Here is a 20,124-nt window from a genome sequence, read left to right as displayed (position 1 = left end):
ACACAAACATCCATCCTGACTGAACGTGCAGAACGCCTTCACGTGTGTCATACGTGACGATCTGCACACGGAGGTTTACAGATCAACCGACTCATCGGTTTGATTAGAGAACGAAGTCAGAAACTCACGAGTCCCACACCCTGGAAACCTGTCTCTTCTTTTATGAGGACAGCTGTTTGTTCTTCTTTTACACAAAAAGATACCAAATAGATTGTTTCCTCACTTTACTCTATTGTCTATACTTATGTTCTCATTAACCCCCCCCCCCCGAGTCTCCTGTGGTTTGTTTGTCGTCTCAGTGAAACAGTAAATTAATACTGTAAATGTGAGACTCTCACTCTTAAACACACAAACTGTGTATTAATAGATTTATTAGAGGCCTGAGAGGCGCGGAGCAGCGGATGAGTTACACTTCCCATGATCCTCTCTGTTTGTTCTTCACATGAGGACACGAACACGAGGAGACACGGAGGACAAGAATGAAGAATTAGTTTAAAAGTGGTGTTTGCAAATCTTCACTCACTGAAGGAGGATTTAGGGGAAAATGAAAGTAACTGGATTTATTCCTCTGCGGAGGAAGATGTGACTTTAACATAGTTGATCACTTATTTGAATCCTGAGTGTAATTGTGGGTAATTTACAGAAAAATGAATTCCGAGTGGAAAATCTAGATTTAAACTCTTCTTCTTTTTCTTGCTTTACTTCGACATATCATGTCTGTTAAATCTGATTTTATGTGAAAATTTAAGTCAAATAAGTTTTTGTTTTATTTAAAATGACAGAAACCATCTGTTAGAAAAAAATATTGTTTCAAGTAAACGTTTAGTTCCATCTTTATTTACAGTCTACTTATTACTTTATTTCCTCTGTGGCAGCAGATCAAGTTACAGCTCAGACTCACTGTAGACGGACATGAGAACATCACTAACCTGCCTACATATTAAAGATACACATTACCCATGATGCAACAGTGTTAAAGAACGTTTTACACAGGTTCTCTCCAGTAAAAAGACCATTTGTCTCTCAGAGTGTTTCACCGTTTAATCTGTGCTCAGGAGAACCTGGTGAGGACGTCACTGTCCACTTGTGTGTCTCGTCTCCAGGACTCCGGACACATGACGACTCACACCCGACAGAAACACACACAACGGAAACACACACACAAACACTCACACGTGAAAAAGAGTCAGTGACACAACAAACGGTAAAATTCAAACTTTATTTGTCTTTTTCTTGGACTTACAAAACCTGATGTGAGATCCTGTTGTAAACATTCAACGTGATGTGTAAACCTGAAGTGATAGAAACTCTGCGGCCCTGAGGTAAAACGGTTCAGAGGGAAGAGACACAACCAGCAGGACAAACCTGGAGCTCAGACGTCTCGGTCGTCCTCGTCTCACAGCCGAGGTTTGATCTGCAGCTTTTTCTCTGACGGGGGAACGACGAGAAGAGAAGAGGAAAAGAAACGGTTAGAAGAAGAAGAAGAGGTGTGTGTGTGTGTGTGTGTCTGTGTCTGTTTTCTCCTGCGTGACTGACTCTGATCTACTATGTGTTGAATTCTGCTGAAACGCTGACTGATGACATCTCAGCTGATGAGTAAATGAGGAAGAGAGCAGGGATGGATGAAGGTGTGTGTGTGTGTGTGTGTGTGGCAGTGATACATTACATCACAGCTAATTTATGCAAAGTGAAGAGGAGCTTATTTGGCTCAGCTCCACCTTTAATGAGGCTCTGGGCGGCGTCGAGTGTTAGCGAGGGACCAGAGCGTCATTAGTGATACTTAAGAGCACAAACCAACCTGTGCTCAGAAATCAAAAACTTCCATCCACACACAATTCACACACACACACAGACAAACAAACACATCTGCTAGAACAACTTTTAATAGACCTGTGGGCCGTGTGTGTGTGTGTGTGTCGATTAGAGGGTTACACACGTCTCAGAACAGGTCAGAGGTCGAGTCCCTTTCCAAGCACTGAGGACTAAATATAAAACATGAAGGAGTGAAAACGTGAGAGCGAACAGGATTCTTCAGGTTCAATAAAAATACTGACCAAACCAAATTATTTTACATTTACACAGTTTTCAGTTGCTGTGAAGTTTGATAATTAATAAAATGGTTAAACTTTCCACAACATCATCGTTAGGTCTCCTCGGCCGTTTTCATTTTGTTCATCAGTGAAGAAAAACAATCTCTTGAGAAGAGATGAAATATTGAGTTATTTTCTAAAAGCTTATGAATAATTTTTATGACATTTATCTCTCTTTAGTGTCTCTTCACATTTATTTATTGAAATGCATTTCAAAAGGGGATGATTGGTTAGGGCTTGGAGGAAGTAGATATATGTGTATGTATATTCTAATTTGTGGTGAATTTCTCTTTTTACTTTTCAGTATTGTGTTTCCTGCTGAAACAGGTGGAGGATCACGGCCACTGTGTGTGAGTGAATGCAGCAGGAGCAGGTGGATGGTCCGGCCTGGTGGGAGGGTGGAGAACGGGGGGGGGGGGGGGGGGGGGGGGGGGGCAGCCTCTCTTCTAATCCTCTATCTGTCAAGTCTGTCAACACAGAGCTCAGCTGTGCTGCTCCCAAAACCTAAATATTATTACCTCTGTGCTCTGAACATTATGGCTTCTCCCCCGAGCATCATCACGCTCAGTCTGCAGCTCAGCTCCCATCATTAGGATTCCCCCCCCCCCCCTCCCCTGAACTTCCACAGCACATCAAACAGAGACACTTCCTTTATCTTTGTACAACCTGGGTCTAGGTTATGTAGTTTTGGCGTCAGCCTCGTCAGGAGATTAGAAAAGTGGAGTCCAGCTAATAACCATTACTGATTCTGCTTTGAGGGTCGCAGGGCAGCTGGAGCTGATCCCAGCTGACAGGAGAGGGCAGAGAGGTGGGATATATCTGGGTCTGGATCCTTTCTAGAGTTTGTGTTTCTTCTGTGAAGCAGCAGATAGTTCCGGGTCCGACTCAGGAACAACTACAGGAACATGTGGGGAACATTCAGGCGAGGGGCGGAGCCTAAGTAGAGCTTCTACGTGTACCGCTCCTCTTCTTCATCCTGAGATATTTATAATCATCATCATCATCACGTCCACTCGCTCGCTGTGAATGTTCCACACATCTACCTGCTGTGTTCTCACATGACTGACATTCTCCAGACATTTAAAAGGAGGCTGCAGGAAAAGATACAGAACATGTTCTGACTCGGACGTTTGGGTTCTGACATACAGAACCTCCAGAGCGTCTCAGGAGAACGTCCGGACCTCAGTGAACATCTGAAAGCAGCTAGAGACAAACAATCTTTCACACTCACATCCGCACCTACAGACAATGAATGGTCTTCAAATCACTGAATCAGTGGGAAGTAGTCGGAGCACATGGAGATAACCCAGACACCGGCCCTGGTCAATCATCTGGTTCAGACCCAGAACCCTCTGGCTGTGCTCCACGGTGCCACCAGACCATCGCCTGGTCCCTGGCTGCAGATCTGTGAGCTTCAGTTTCATTCCACACACAGAGGCGTTTAGCTGCTGGTCACTGAGGCGCTGTGGGCTTTGTTACCTTTAACCTGGGAGGTCTTGTCCGGCAGCGTGTCCGGGGCGTCCGGCTCCTCCGGGGAGCTGGAGAGGGAGATGAAGGACGGCAGAGACAGAGGACCTCTGGTGGGCGTCACTGGAGCTGTCTGCAGAGCGTGGGGCATGACCACAGACAGACGAGGCCTGGGGGAGACACACAACACACCATTACCAAGGATCAGAGTTGAGCTTCATTACAAAGATGATGGTCCGTGTCAGTGATGATTAAACTCAACAATCTGCTGCTCTGACCTCTTGCTGGGATCCTTGGTGCGCCCTCTCCTCGGCGGGATGCCGGTGCTTTGTTTGGCTCGTTGCCGGTGCTGCAGCTTACAGCGTCTTCCTCGAGGGCAGGAGCCGGACTTTGAGAAGTCGGGACACACCAGAGTGTGTTTCTTCTTACACTGGTGGTGAGAGACAAGCAGAGCGTCAGGTTTCAAGCTCAAAAACAATTTGGACAGTTTGAATTCAGAGTCGTCGATCGCCCTGCGTGCCTCTGGCCTGTGGAGGGAAACCTGAGCAGCTGCAGGAAACCAGGCAGGTGTGAGGGGAACAGAACGTCTCCAGCTGGTCGACAGGAGGATCTGTGGAGAACTCAGAGGAAACCACTGCACCACCGAGAAGAGAGCTCCTCACATTCAAACATGATGTCTCGTAAAACTACACCTGGATGAATTCACTCTTTAATCATCACAAAATCTGAGGATCTGGTTTAAATGAAACGTCAGGAGTTCTCCGAAAAGATTCCAGGTGGGAAAAGAGCCAAAGTCCTGATTCGGTGCAACCTCTTATTTTAATTTCCCAAGAATGAGAGTCTCCAGTATCTCCTTTAATGTGCAAGTTGAGCAAGTGGGTCACAGTGAGCGTCATTCTGAGCAGCATTGTGCATGAGAGCTCTGGCTTTCACATTCAAGTTTGCAACTGAGTGTGTGTGACAGTGTAATATGGGTGTAAATTGGAAGCCTCATTCTCCACGAGATCCGATCCCTCCCACCTGTCAGAGAAGCTAATTATATGCACTCTGGGGTGCAGGCTGCAAGGAGTGTGTGTGTGTGTGTGTGTGGAGGGGTGACGAGTGTGGGACTTGGAAGCAGATTGGTCTAGGAATAGTGTATTGGTGTGTGTGTGTTTGTGCGTGGTTGTGTGGGTCTAGAGATCAATTTTCCAGGAACGCTCTGGACTCTTGGTCAACTCTCCCTGGAGCACACGGCCCTGAGTCGCTGCCACCAGAGCCCGGCTCACCGCCCTCACACCCGTGTTCCTGCACCCCCGGGTGCCTGGGCAGCCCGGGATCAGCTCGCTGTCAAATGTTTCTCTGGATCATCTTATAGGGCTGCGGTTTGACACACATTTCCCTCAACAAATCAGACCTGCCACTGCTGCGGATGACGCCCGAGGGTTTATATTGGGTGGTTGACATCACTTGCTGACCCCATCAGATCCTGTTATATCGTGAATCCTCAGATGTGATTTTTACGGCGGCGACAGACTCATTAAAGCTGAAAATGATTATGAATATGATCACTCCCGTTGCATCTTGTGACGATTAAAGTGCTGACCACCAGACCTGTGTGGAACATATCGACCGCTCTCTATCAGCAGGTAAACTGCCAATCACAGATTTGTTTTCAAGTACTCAAATTAACTGTTATTTGATCCCCCCCGTGTCCGAGCCAGGAGCGTCTTTACTGCACAGCAACCTGCGAGTGTCCCTGCATCTTCAGCCTGAGGCCACGGCTCCTTAATGGAGCTGCAGCACTGGGGTTATATTTATTAAAGTTTTTGGAAGATAATTAGGTTTCCTTTGAACATTGGTGTCAAATATGAATGAAAATATTTTATGTTTAGTGAGGTCACAGTAACTTTGATCTTCGACCTTCGGCTCTAAGTTCTAGTAAATGTTTGTGTAATTGAGACGCTCTCGAGATCCGATGTCTTTGAAACATATCAACTGATTTTTAAATACCATCATTTCAAATGTGATGTACAACAATAACGCAAAATCACAAGCAACTTGTCTCCGTATATGTTTCAACATATTCATAAGATGTCTGTTTTTTGTACAACAACTTCTAAAACCAGGCTCCTCTTGTTGGGACAGGGAGCGATGGGACAACAAGAGTTAAAGCCGAAGCACTTCAGCAGATTGAGGAACAAAAAAGTGTCGGAGAAATCTACTGTAAAAGCTGCGTCCGCTCCCCCCACCTCCATTCATCCTCATTTTCATAAGAAGGCAGAGACACCCAGAGAAACAGAGACAGAGAGAGAGATGGGAGGAAAAAGCTAAAGTGGACAGAACATCTTTATCCTGCACCAAGTTAACAATTTTCCACTTGATTTAAGGAATGCTGGGACATCTCTGGGGCCTATTAGAAAGCTCTCTGCAGGGCCCGAACCTCCAGGAGTCAGCACATTCACCGAGAGACAAGTGGCCCGAGAAGTAAGAAAGAAAGGGAGGGGAGGGGAGGGGGGGGGGCGCGAGATGGAAAAGACAGTCAAATAAAAAAAAGAGCTGAGGAGAGGGGGGGTATTACATGAATTTACATCTTGGCTACAAAGCCGACACTCGTCTGGAGCAACTTTCAGAGAGAGGAATAGTAAACGAGGAGGGAAACGATGGTTCACAGAGTCAAAAGACTTCAGATCGATATCAGCACTGCATTAAAAACACAGCTTCTCCATTCATCCCCTGTGTTGATGCAGGGAGCTCCAGGGACAGAAGACACAGGGACATCCAGTCCAAAAGTTAAAACAGGCTCCACTCTTCTGCTGATCACTTTCCACGTGGAGCAAATTGATGAATTGTTCATTTAGCATCAAACGTGACGTGGACACTTTCCCCTTGTGCACTCAAGAAGCAGAAACAACTCACCGTCCATTCTCACGGTTTCTTCATACACTTTGAGTACAACTTGATAACATGTCTTTAATAATTTAAATCAGCGCTGGAATATTTAAATTCCCACTGACTCTTATCTTTTCTCGCGGAAAAAAAGAAAAGACAGAGTTGAAGAATACGGAGAAACGGCAATAAAAAGGATTAGTTCACAGATTCATTACACTAAACAGCCAATCAGATATCTCCGTTACCCACTGGCACGGGCGTATAGTTCCAACATGCTGAATCGGCTGGAAGCTCATTAATAAGAGCCAATAAAAGTTAACTATAGCCAACCTTCCACAAACTACACAGAGGAAAGTTGGCAACAGACACTCAGCGGTGCCGGGTGAACTACCGACGGCTTAATGTGTCAGAAACCAGAGAGAAGACGAGTGAATGATTATAAACTGATAGAAACTGAGGCTCTGAAGGAATCAAGAGGGAGAATCAGGAAAAACACAAACAGATCCTTTGAGGTGGAGGAGGAGACAAAGCCAGGTGAGGCACAAGTCTGTGAAGGAGGAGGAGGAAGAGGATGGAAGAGGAGGAGGAGGATAGAGGGAGGATGGAAGAGGAGGAGGAAGAGGATGTGAGGATGGAGGGAAGAGGAGGAGGATGCGAGGATGGAGGCGAGGAGCAGACTTAACCCCTGAGCTGCTGAAGTGTCTGCCTGCCTGGCCCATAGTGCCGTCCTCAGCAGTTTCCCCATCTATAATTACTGCCTGCTATCCATCATAGAGCCACCAGAGCCTCACAGTGCAGCACTCCATAAACACACACGCACAAACACACACAAACACACACACGGGGAAAATCACAGACCTAAGCACTTCAGCTAATAGAATAAATATTAATATCCCTTTTGTTTTCTATATCCTCATTTCCCCATGCACTATTTAAATGAGGTCTGACAGTGTGAAAAAGCATCTGTTTCACACCCGACGCCCAAAAACCAGCTGGGGGGGGGGGACAAGACAGAGGAGGGGAGAGGGAAGGGGGGAGACATAGGAGGGGAGAGGAGGAGAGTGTGTGTGAGGTGGACATGTGGACAGTGTGTGAGTGAGTGAGTGAGTGTGTGTGTGTGTGTGTCTCCAGTCATCTGGAGCTGGCTCTCCGTTACCCATCAGGCCCTCAATGTGTCACTCAGACATTACAGTTATGCCATTATGGACCACCACCCCCTGCAGCTGTCCCTGCCTGTGTGTCACTGTGTACAAGTGCGTGTGTGTGTGTGTGTGTGTGTGTGTGTGTGTGTGTGTGTGTGTGTGTGTGGGGGGGGTTATTGGTTACTCAACTACTTGTTTACCTAAGCCTCAGTTGAACTTCAGTGGAACTGTGTGTTTTACAACATGATTTTACTTTCCCCAGCAGAAAGACAGTGACTCTGTAAAGGACGATCCGACGGAGGTGAAGGAACTGACGGAGGTGAAGTAACTGACGGAGGCGAAGGAACTGACGGAGGTGAAGTAACTGACGGAGGTGAAGTAACTGACGGTGTCTCAAGAGAAACAAAACAGTCCCATTCTATTATCTTCTATTCACACCAACACAGGTTAAAGCTGCGTCTTTATGAATGAGACAACAACCCCCCCCCCCAGTCTCAGTCAGATTCTGCCTGATTAAGCTGAGCAGGTGTTTTTACTTCATGTTAAACATACCGATGTTTTAATTATGAATATTAGACAGTTCATGCTGAGAGGTGATATGAATGTGTTAGTACCTTCTCTCCCTCGGGACAGTAGCCTTTGACGAAGTCCTCACAGACCTCCGCCTTGCGGGACACGTAGACGTGGCTGTAGGGACAGTCGCTGTTGTTACAGGTTCCCTTCAGGAAGTAAGAGCACACCGGCATCTGGAGAGGAAAAGGTGTCCCATCAGAAACACTGATCACTTTGATAATCATCATCACAACAAACAGTTCTGTCCCTGGTCTGTCTCCACTCTGTCCGTCCTCCTGTCCTCTCTCACCTCTACACCTGACCAATCGAAGCAGAATCTGATTTATTGGCCTTCCTGTAACGTACAGTAAACAATCTAAGGGTCGGTCAATGAAAACAATAACAAAAGACTTATTTGATGACGGCGTGAAGCAGCAGGGGATCATGGGAGTTCATGAAAACCTATTTGACGTGATTAAGGCACAAATGTTGTTCACTGATCAGGTTATGTATTTAAGTTTTATTCATCGTTCCTGTTACCTTGAATAAAAGTGGAGATTTCTCACTTTCTCAGTTTGTTGGAAACAATTAGAGAAAATACACAACATGCCAAATCATTTTAATGAAGAATTCTTTCATATTAGAGGTAAAGAGGTGTTTTCTATCAAATGTTAGGTTTGTTGAAATTTGATGAAAAACAAATAAAAGTTAATTTAACTAAATTCTTGACATTAAGTTTCCTGGTTGAAACTCCTGGTTAAGACGAGTGTGAGACAAAGAGCCGACGTGATGAGACCACGAGGTTAAACCAGATTCTGAGGCTTGTTAACAAACTTGTGGTTTGACCAAGACGCCGGCGTCGTGCACCGTTTAGAAAGACGTGCGCCAAACGACCTGTCACACAGAGCAGCTAAATGACCTTAATTGCAGATGACAGCGGCAGAGTGAGAGTGAATGTGTGTCTTGACAGCCTGTGTGTGTGTGTGTGTGTGTGTGTGTGTGTGTGTGTGTGTGTGTGTGTGTGTGTGTGTGTGTGTGTGTGTGTGTGTGTGTGCAGGGAGATCTGCTGTTTGGCGTGCGGGGGCAAGCCTGGTGGTGGAGGCCGCTCTAAATATACCTCAGTGAGGGGGTCCAGCGGGGGAAAGGTTGGGGGTGGCGGCGTGTGTGTGTGTGTGTGTGGGGGGGGGGGGGGGGGGGGGACTCCACCTCGATGGGGTGGGATCAGTTCTACCTAATTAACTGCTGCAGAAATATTTATCCAGGCTGCAGCTCGTCCAGCTCTCATGATGTGTTTATGTGAACTGTATGTGTGCACAGACTGGGCCAGGGCGGGGGGGGGGGGGGGGGGGGGGTCTCTGGTGTGTGGTGTCCGTTTTCAAGGTATTTGTGGTAGTAGGGGCACCAGAGGGTGGGGGGGGCGAAGGAATCAGGATTCTGACTGGTCTTTACGTAGAGAGTCCAGATCAGGTTTGGAGAGCTGCCGGGTGTATCTCCCCCCCCCCCCCCCCACATATCAAACCCCCCTCCCACTGTCCCATTTAAGGGGTCCACATGAAATTAGAGCGGGCCAAAGGTTTGGGCGGGGGGGGTGATGGGGGGGCTGGTGGCTGTTTGAGAGGTGGCATTACAAACAGACAGCTGGGCTCTCAGCACTTGGAGGGAGCAGTGTGACAACCCACACAGGTGCAGGGCATTGTGTGTCTGTGTCTGTGAGTGTGTGTCTGTGCGTAAAGACACATGTTGTTTGTCTCTGTAGAGATATTCTGTTTTCCCTTTTAGGGCTCAGCTGGAGGCTCTGGAGGTGACACACACTGATTCTCCCAAATGATCCATTTAGCTTCGGTTTAATAAAAACAGGAACGATTCCAGAATCAGAGAAAGTCTGTTTCCTGAGCTGAGAGGCAACGATCCAGAAAACCTGCAGCTGCCTCCTCTTCTTCTTCTATTGTTTAATGCTGTCTCTACTTCCTGTGACTGGTCCAAACAAACCAAAGCATGGTTCACTTTGATCCAGACCCAGAACTCCTCTTCTGGTCCCTTTAGGTAGTTGGAAACTTTCTAATATTATAGAGAGAAACTCAACAGTTCCCTCAATGATCAAACACTTAGTGACAGTGAAGAGAAAAACCTCCCTTCACTTTCAGTTTATACATATTTACTGAAAACGTTGATATCTTTGAGATTCATGTCTGTAATTCAATTAATTAATAGTTTCCTGGATTTTTCTGTGGTGAAGTGAATTGACCACCAGAGGATTTACATACACCTGGTATGTGCAGTATATCGATATTAAAACAAATCGTATTGTTCCATTGGACATTTTTCCTCCTCGATAGATTAATGGATTATTCCGTGAGGGGAAAAAGTAAATCAATTTCCAGAACTCAAGTGGAGCTTTGCATTCAATATTTAAAACCATTAAGACTTTCTGCTCATCTACGAATCCTTATGATATTAATTTCTGCCCTAACACCCAGACTGTGGCTGTTGGTCATGAGCAGGATCAGAATCACGGTTCCAAGGTGAAGATCTTGTTCCTTTGAGCTGAGCGTGCAGAACAGAATGAGACACCGGTCCTTAACTCACATTTAGAGAGAATCTATCAAGACAAATGTCATCATGATGTATGTGGTCGTCGAACCGACAGGTGATCTTCAGGTCACGAGTTCGACTCCCCATCGGGTCAAGTGTTCCTCACCCTTTCCTGTATCATGGAGACAGGAGCCGAGCCAAGAGCACAAATACGATACACGATGGCCGTACCCCATACTGTCATCGTATATCTGCACCCAGCTCTGGCCTTTGCAGTGAACACGTGTCGCTTACCTTCTCCTTCGCAACCTTATGGGAGAAGGGACACGTCCCATCCGCCTGCTTGCACGTCCCTCGCAGAAACCTGCAAACAAACAAACAAGACCGAGCCTGAAATATCACGAGAGAGAGATGTTCAAGAATCTTCCTGCTGACACCAGGGCTGCGGAGTCTTCTAAGGTCAAGACGCTGTGAGCATCTTCTTCAACAAACTGTCTGTATTCCCAGAGAAGCTGGTGATCGTGGCCTGTGCAGAGATATTAGAAGCTCTTCACAGTCATTTCCTTGGTTCTTGCTACACTGATCAGTAGCAGGCTCGTGCAGCACCACGTCTCCAGGGCCTTGGTGTGACGTGCTGTGGGCCACGTCTTTATTCTGCAGGAGACCCATTAGTTCCACCTCATCAGCATATTTATCAAGTTTAAAATGTGCATCATTTGTCATAAAGGCGTTCTTAAAAGAGAAAGTAGAACAAGTGAGAGAACACCTGAGTTCACAGTGCACATGACCGACATGTTTCCACCAACACTCACCCTCTGGATGGTGGAGAATTAGCCCTTTATTAACATTTAGATGATTTAGCCTTTTGAAAGAATATGCATCTTCATAGAGGCTCAGCTAAATCAACAAATACACTTCTGGTGTATCCTTTGGGATGCACAAGCTGTTTGGTGACAGCAGTGATCAGAGTCAGCTTCGTCTGCACCTCGGTGGAGATCAGGTGTTTCGGCCAGAACTCTCTCCAATGTTCAGCAAATTAATGAGGTCATTGCAATAGGCCGGAAAATCATTTAGCAATTTTGCCCCCCAGAATCTGGCTTTTTGAGTGTAGGTCTGATTATTAAAACTCTCCAGGACTTTGGAACTGTGCACGTGTCACTGGAATCATTTTGCAAGAAGATTTGTTTCATATTCTCTTTAGAAGCTGCAGCTGGTGATCGTGACTTCTTTCCTTTTTCTTTGTACCTGGGATTCTATTAATCAAAGAACCAGATTCTCTAGAGCAGTTGTTCATCTTCACACTTCATGTCCATCAACGCTCGAATCGGGACCTGAAATAATTCACTATCACATGTCGAAGATTTTCTAAATCAATCATTTCTCTCCTGTTGCTCATGTCCCCCCCCCCTTCTTGTGACATGTTGTGTGACTGTTACCTTGTGCAGACGGCCACCTTGTCGGGGTCGTGTATGTAGGGACAGCTGTCTCCGCGGTTGCACTTGCCAAAGCGGTTGTAGTACATGCAGTACTGCTTCTGCGGCTTCTTCTGGCGAGCATGTCGGATTATGGCGAGGCTCCGCTGAACTGCGCGACTGGGATCAGAGGACACAGACAAACCACAAGTATCCACAGATCAATAAGCAGCCTGTTGCAACTAAAGAGGACAAACTATGCCAGGATTGGTTTCAACTCGCAGCCCAATGAGGGGCTCATGGGAAGCAGAATCCTCCCTATGCTAATTTTAATGTTAAGATTACTTCTGGCTTTGCAGCCTTTAGTTGACAGTGATGAAAGGCCGTTAATATTGGAGGGGAGGCAGAGGGAGGGGGGGGGGGGGGGATCAGATGCTACAGCCTTGGCTGGATTTGATTTCAAGATGGCATCACTGTATGAAGCCAGCCAACACGATGGCCCAGATATAAATGTCGTTAAATGGCCCAAATTATGCTTTTGAGGTTTTTCTTTCCTTTAGTGTATCACATCTTTTTTATAGATTTCAAAATGTCTATTAAGTAATTAGGGCTAAAGTTTAAAGGGACTCTCTGATGCTGATGAGACTCAAATGCTTGATTTACATTTTACATCCCTGGATTGTTTTTCATGAAGCTGCTATGAAGCTGTTTTCAGAACTGCACTAAAGTCTCAAATTTGTTTTTATACATCATGTCCGGCCTCCTGCTGCTCTACAGGCTCCGCCCCTCGCCTGGATGTTCCCCACATGTTCCTGTTGTTGTGAACGAGTCTCCTGCTCTGTGGGCGGCCGGCCAAGAGCTTCACCAGTGTGTTTAAGACAGAGAGTAAAAAGAGGCACCGCAGCCGTGAGAGGCCCGAGACAAATAATGTGTATTTTGAAAATTACAGCTCGTAAACCTCTTCTCGTAGAGCCTCAAATTAAAATCATGAACCTGTAAATGTCCATTAATACGGGCACTTTAATTAAGAAGTTGAAAAGTTGAATATGTATGCAGAAATGCTCACACTACTTGTACTAGAGTGCTTCTGATGAGAGGAGATGAAACGGGCAGTGGTTAGAGCCGTAAATTAAAAAAAGAACCTACCTGGCTAAGTGACGAGTGCTGGAGGTTCGGTTCCAAGCAGGACTCATGGAGGAGCCGGGGGGGCTGGAGAACCGTCCTGCATGTGGAGAACAGAGACCAACGGTTTATAAGCACGTCCAATCAGATTCAGTTCAGAACAGGAGGCAACATTTCTTGACCCTGGAAGCCGGCAGATCTAACAACCTCCCTGAGGATGACACTTTCCTCTGATTGACCTTTTTGTGATGAGTTAAGAAAATCTACAATACATGAAATGTGAGTTCCTACTCCAGACATGTTCCGGTGCACGGATGATGACAGATTAAACCTTGTAGGATGGTTTATTTGTTTGGTTCTGTTATTGACGCTGATGCACTATATCTACCTCCAACAGTAAAAGTAAAACAAACAACACAAAGCACCTCCATTTTAAATTGTATAATCTTGCTTTAACTCAAATTAAATTACCACATCTTCTCTAAATGACATAAAGATAATAATATTTTAACTATTTTTATCAGGGCAGACAGAGCCTGAGGTGTCTGAGTGTGTGGTTTGGTTTTGCAGCCAGAGGCAATAACAACCTAATATGTGAGTGGGTATTAATACTGTGCTGGTTTGACGCATAGGTGCCAAAGCCAAACGTGACGTCCAGCCCCGTCTGAGAACATCATAAACACCATGTACCCGGTGCACTCCACAAACAGCAGAGGGAGAGGTGTGTGTCTGTGTGTGTGTGTGTGAAGGGTTGGTGGAGACCATGAATAGGAGCTGAGAAGAGGACACGGAGGTGAGGAGGTTGGGGTTACACATGGCGGTCGATCTAATTCGGACCGGACAGCTAACGCTCTTATCGAGTGTGAGCTGGGTGTGATTCTTTAGAGCACCATGAACGACCGTGAGGCTCAAACCGGTGGACGATATGAAATCACAACTCCTGCTGAGAGGACACCTGAGGCCAGTTCCTCCAGGAGGCAGGAGAGTAGGTGTTGGGATGCCGGTCACGAGTTCAACAGAGTGGAGCTCTTCAATTTCCCCTGCAGGTGTAGCAGCTCCACGATGTGTGTGAAGGAGAAGTGTGAAAGGGGTTAGAGGCAGATCCGGACTTTAATCTGCACCATCCAGACCTCCGGACCCTCCCCCTCGCTGCTCTGACAGATGACAAGTTTATTATTTCAGATGGCAAATCCAGCCGGCTGCACTAAGTCCATTAGAGAGCATGTGGACAGAGCTGCAGCCACAAACATGAATAAACACCTTGTATCACCTCAGGGAGCAAAGATCTGCTGCTCTGTGCTCACAGGGCTCGTCCTGCACACGGGTTCAAAGCTCAGGAGCTTTTTACCACTGACTGAAATTAGCTTGATCGTTATTAAAACGATTAAATATCAAAGGCGACTGTTACATGTTTAAATGAAACCCATGTTTCCTTCTTGAATTCAAGCTCATATATTGGCCGATTCAAATTCAAACACTTGAGGATGATTGTCATTAATGATCAGGTCAGAATTACACGGTGAATCAGATTAAGTCAACCAACTAAACTTCTGAGGGTTAAAAATATAAACACAACCTCCTGTTTGGACACAAATGATCTGGATAACAAGGAAGTTGTGTTTCCACCCCTGTCTGTTTGTTTGATTGTCTGAAAGATTACACAAAAACTACAGATACACATGAAACTTGGTGGGAGGTTGGGACACGGGGGCCAAAAAGGAAATCAATACATTTTGGTGTGGACGAGGAAATTCTCACAAATTTCCCAGGAAATGATTCATGGAACTCGAAGAAAACAATTTGAATTCAAGAATTCAAGGGACTGGTGTGTTTCTGTTTGGTGCAGATAAAAAGGCATAATCTGAATATTGCAGATTAAAATGTGGCTTCAGAGGCCGACTTTACAGGGGACAGAATATACCTTTTTCATTTTCTGATTCAAGTGGAACAATCACTACGAGTCACCTGTGGAACAACACAGCGCCTGTGCACTTTGTCACCATGTTTGACGATGAGGACGACTGGTGGGACGAAGGTCAGTTTACCTGTTCGGCTGATGGACATGCTGGACGCCACCGTGCGGGACAGCTTATTGGCCGACACCCGGTACAGGGATCCACCAATCCAGCACATGCTGCTTCCTCTCCAGCTCGGGGCGTGTGACGGGTGTCTGTCGTGGGGGGAGCGAAGGCGGCTCTGGAGGAAACTCCTGCCAAGAAGAAAGAAGTAGGAGGAAGAATATTAAAGTCATATATTCATACAGTTAATTAAGAGATAATTCCACTTTATTAAATGATTATAACTGTTCATTGAGCTCAGTTTACAAACTGTTGTCACTGAGTCGTCTCATCTCTCCCTCACCTCCACCTAATGTTCCCATCGTCCCTCCAGTTCTTCCACTACATCTCCCCTCCTCACTATATGTTTCCCATTCTCCCCTCCTCCCTCCTCTCTCTCTCTCTCTCTCTCCCTCTCTCTCTCTCATGTCACAGCACTCTGTTAAATTGCTCCTCTAATGGAAAGGACGGCAGTGTGGAAATGGAGAGAATTGAAAAGAGGAGAGGAGGAAATCAATGAGATAATAGGCAGGGCAGGGGGCCAGAGCAGCGAGGTTGGCCCCTACACTGGAGTGTTGAGACCACACACACACACACACACACACACACACAGTATCACAACACACTTCTGCTATAGTACAGTACAGTACACACAATCACAGGCGTCTCACACACACACACACACACACACACACACACAGTCTACTGAGTGACTCCTGGATGGTGAACATATGTGTGTGTGTGCGGTGGCTGTAGGTGCAAGTCTGAAGCGTGTGTTGGGAAGCTGGGTGGTGGTGGTGGTGGTGGTGGTGGGGCGGTGCAGGGGTTATGGCGATAAATTGCGCTGTCCTGTCACTTCTATTTGGGGTGTATTGGGCCGGTGTGCAGGGCGCCACTGGAGGTAATTTGCTGCCGTATTTCAGATGGGCTGGAAATGGGTTTGGAGCGAGAGTTCATGCCTCCCATTACAGAGAGAAGAGAGGGTTACCCCAAACACACGCCACGCACAGAACAACTGACACGGCCGCTGAGCACGCTGCAGCGCACGTCCAGCTGCTGCACTGCTGCAAATAGGTACGGAGAGGAGGAGAGCAAATGTCTGCCATCGGCTGCGTTCAGGTCCAGCGTCCACCCGACTGCGTGCCATAACTCAGAGGCACAGACACTCAGCTCCACTGATCACCGGCTGCCCTACACAGGGCAACTGCAGCCAGGGGAGCTGTAATGGAGGCTAATGTTGAGGCGCTGACTGCCACCCGGGGAGGTTTAAACAAGGACCGGGTGGCCTGGGGAGCCACAGTGGAGGTTAATGGGGATATGACATGAACAGTTAACAGAGATGGCAGTTAACCCTGACACAGGGCCGCAGTCAGGGGGGGGTGAACAGGGGGTACGAGGCCCAGTCTGCTTTCACACTGGGCCCATGATCGTCCTGGTTATTGCTCTCATTTCAATCAGACACGCGTTTCCATGTTTGAGGGCATAAAAGTGCAAATTCATTACTGTTCGATATTTTAATGTTTATAGATGAGAAAATACACAGAGAGAAAAAATGAGGAGAGAGAGGGGTCACATGACACCGGTCACCAACAAGCAGGAAATCTATGACCTGACTGAAATGTGTTTCAAAGACCCTTTGACGTTGATATTTAAGATTTTCATTTTGTAAATTATGGTATTTTTTTAGTCAAATAGACCGTGAAGCACCTTATGCTTTTGGGCGTGAATATTATGTGATTGACAGCTTGTACCATCCAATGGGTGCAGGTGTATGTGGGCGTCTAGTGTCCTCGAGCTCTGAGTCAGGCTTCACCCCCCCCTCTCATTTCAAAATGGTGGCAAAGATGGCTCTGGACAAAATGCCAAAAATCAAGGCTTCAAATGTGTAAACCTCATTTGTGCACACACCGGACACAGTCTAAGAGGTGATGTGTTTCTTGCCTACATACACACAAACTCCAGACGTAAAGCCATGTGAGTGTGTCTCAGCCTCAGCTCTGACACCATTAGTGCAAACTGCCTCTGTGGAAACAGTTACCTACGCAGTATGGTGCTCTGCCTGTAATGAATGGAGGACAGGAGAGAAGAACAGACACAAACAATGGAGAACACACAAATTAAAACACTTGACAGAGGTGGCGTGTTCCTCTCTGCCTCCAGACTCTCCTTGGCCTGTTCCCCGTGATGCCCTTGACCTCCAGAAGGATATCTGTTATCAGAGCGTCTCCAGGCCCGTCTGACGCACAAATCCTCCCCTGCTGGACAGTAAGTTGTTTCAGGGGCGAGCCCTTTCAAAGGCCATCCACTGGGAATATGTAGGACTGCTCCCCCCCCCCCCCCCTTCGTCTACAAGGCCTGAGGGACACTTCAGCCCACTCGTTAGCCAAACCGTCAAACTGCTTAAAGCTCCACGAATCAATAGGTTCTGTTAATGATTAGTGACGAACCCACATGAAATTATCACCAACATTTACTAACTGGTTCATATTCAGTGAGACAAACGCTGTTTCCTCTTTAGAATCAGAGACACGTTGAACAAATTAAATATTCACTGTCGACCACGGAACCATTTTCTGGACTTTTTCTAGATATTCCCACAGCAGGAGATTTCTCATTCACAACCACAGGGTCATGGGTTCAGGGCTAACATCCAGTGCTTCCATCAAGTTAAGTGGAAATGAGTTCTGTAGTTTTATCATAACCTTGCTGATAAACAAACAAACAAACCAACTGAAAGTGTCAAACAGTCTTTTAGTGTATGAAAAAAAAATTGTACCTGAATCCCCGAACTTTAAATGTCTAGATTTGAATGATGCGTCAGACAAAATCCAATTTATATTGAAATTACAGTGATTTCCAAACCAAATCAGAAAACGCTCACATCTGATGATCTTTACATGATGATCTTTACATGCGTTAACTAATCAATTAATTGTTTCAGGCCCTAAGATACAGTTTATGTACTGGAGGCGTGTTGCACAAACAGAACAACAAGGGCTGGAGGTCACAGGAGAAGAACAAGAACAAAAAGTCAACAACAAAAAAAAAGAAAAATGTAAAAAACAGAGGACAAGGGCACAAAGAAACTCCCCTGAGATTAGTCTGCATGCAAATGTTTGTGTGTGTGTGTGTGTGTGTGTGTGTGGACCATGCGATGCACAGATAAAGGAGAGCACGATTCAGCACTACGGGCGCCGTTGATGAATGATCCGACTTTTGTTTTAGTGACAGGGAAGAATTTGGAGGGTCGCGCGACTGCTCAGAATAATGCTGCCCTCGTCCATTTGTCTGCAACCCAAGCATTAGCGCGCTCATATTGGGAAACAGTTACCCTTGAAACAGAGCACAGCAAAAACAGTCATCTGGCTAATTCCAGCACTGCTGCTCTTCTTCGGCCACTTAAAGGAAAAACCAGAGCAGTGTGGTCACACATCACGATCCCATCAAATCCACCTGAAACAGACAGAGTCCTCCTCTCACAGAGCAGGTGTGCAGGACACAGTGAGAACAGCAGCAGAAGACACACTCAGACACACAACTAGAGGGGACAAGTAGACTAATGTGATGAGTAACGAGGAAGTGAATGAATTGGGATATAAAAAGGTGAATGAACGGGAGAGTGAATGCAGGAAGGAGGAGAGAAGTGAAGAAGAGGGAGCACTGCTTCACTTTATTGCCCAGTCTCTTACATCCTGTGCTGATCGATAACGAAGCACTAAAGGAGATGAGCGCCTGGATCCAGTGTGTGAGTCTGCACGAGTGTAGACGCATACACAAAGATTCTCTACTTGTTTGGGGTTGGGGTATCTTGCCGTGTTGGGGGCTTCAACATTAATGGAAGGAATGAAATGGAGGAAAATACAGCAGCAAGTGGAAGACATGAAATAATGTGTGTCGTATGTAGGATGTGACAGAGAAGACTTGTTAGATTTGATATGAAAAGAAAGAGAGAGAGAGAGAAAAGGGACAGGGGGAGACAAATCGGGGGGGGGGGGGGAGCAGGAGATGAAGGGGGGGGATTAGGCTGTAATTTATCCTGCAGCGTGCATGCTTTACGGCTTTCTTATTTCAACTCCTGCTACTATTAATGGAGTTAATGTTGAGATTATATCTGTTTCCTGGTGGCGGGGGGGGGGGTTGAAATACTGCAGCAGATTCCTGCTCCTCTTCAAACTGCTGCCCGGCGCTAAATCACGCACTGCGCTCGCCACGGCTGATACCGAGCGCAGAGCAGAGCATGCTGGGTAAGCAGAAGCTCACTTCCTGTGCGTCTGAGAGCAGGTAGTGCTGACCACTAACAGCTGAACTGGGTTTGGATTGGATGTGTAGAAATAATTGTGGTATTTTAGGGAAAAAACAAACTACTTTCAATATGATCGGTTTTGTTTCATCTTCTGTTTGGCTACACCAAGATATAGAAAAGTCAGTTACTGAATGAGAGTAGCAGCATCTTGCATATATTCCATATAGAAAAATCTCAAGACTCAGTTTATGTTTTCTGCTAAAATTACATCCCTCCTTCATGTGAATCATGATTCTCTGTAAAATGCAAAATGCAGTAACTCTGCTTTTTATTGTCCCGAAAGAGAGAATGAAATAAATGAAATGTCGTTGGGCTTAAGACTCTAAAGAGTGACGTCAGTTTTAAATGGTAACAGGTTAAGATTCATTTCTATTTTTACCTCTTAAAAGAAGGTTATGTTTCTATTGGCATTTTTTGACTGTTTTTGTTTATTTGCTGCATTTAAAAAAAACTACTCAACGGATTATCAATAAATCTAAAGTGTCAGTTTGGGGATTGACCCAAGAAAGAACCAATAACATTTTGATTCAGATTGTCTTTCGGTGCATTCTAACACTTTTTATATAACGGAAACGT

General features: G+C 46.0%; 1 protein-coding gene across 2 annotated transcripts in view; it reads right to left on the bottom strand.

Moving 5' to 3' along the window:
• Nucleotides 1-1,200: 1,200 nt before the first annotated feature.
• Nucleotides 1,201-20,124, bottom strand: part of zc3h3 (zinc finger CCCH-type containing 3) — a 57,250-nt gene continuing 38,326 nt past the window's right edge. Inside the window, exons 5-12 of one of the 2 annotated variants that reach the window (XM_053431219.1) lie at nucleotides 15,234-15,397; nucleotides 13,213-13,288; nucleotides 12,091-12,246; nucleotides 10,949-11,018; nucleotides 8,185-8,316; nucleotides 3,836-3,987; nucleotides 3,570-3,727; nucleotides 1,201-1,428 (exon numbers count right to left, since the gene is read on the bottom strand). In XM_053431219.1, the coding sequence (XP_053287194.1) occupies nucleotides 1,397-1,428; nucleotides 3,570-3,727; nucleotides 3,836-3,987; nucleotides 8,185-8,316; nucleotides 10,949-11,018; nucleotides 12,091-12,246; nucleotides 13,213-13,288; nucleotides 15,234-15,397 (940 nt within the window). In that variant the 3' untranslated portion in view covers nucleotides 1,201-1,396. The remainder of the gene's footprint in view (nucleotides 1,429-3,569; nucleotides 3,728-3,835; nucleotides 3,988-8,184; nucleotides 8,317-10,948; nucleotides 11,019-12,090; nucleotides 12,247-13,212; nucleotides 13,289-15,233; nucleotides 15,398-20,124) is intronic. The other variant, XM_053431221.1, reaches the window with a different exon arrangement.

Source organism: Pleuronectes platessa, chromosome 9, assembly GCF_947347685.1.
Source record: "Pleuronectes platessa chromosome 9, fPlePla1.1, whole genome shotgun sequence".
Classification (NCBI taxonomy): domain Eukaryota; kingdom Metazoa; phylum Chordata; class Actinopteri; order Pleuronectiformes; family Pleuronectidae; genus Pleuronectes; species Pleuronectes platessa.
This window is presented reverse-complemented; position numbering and strand designations above follow the sequence as displayed.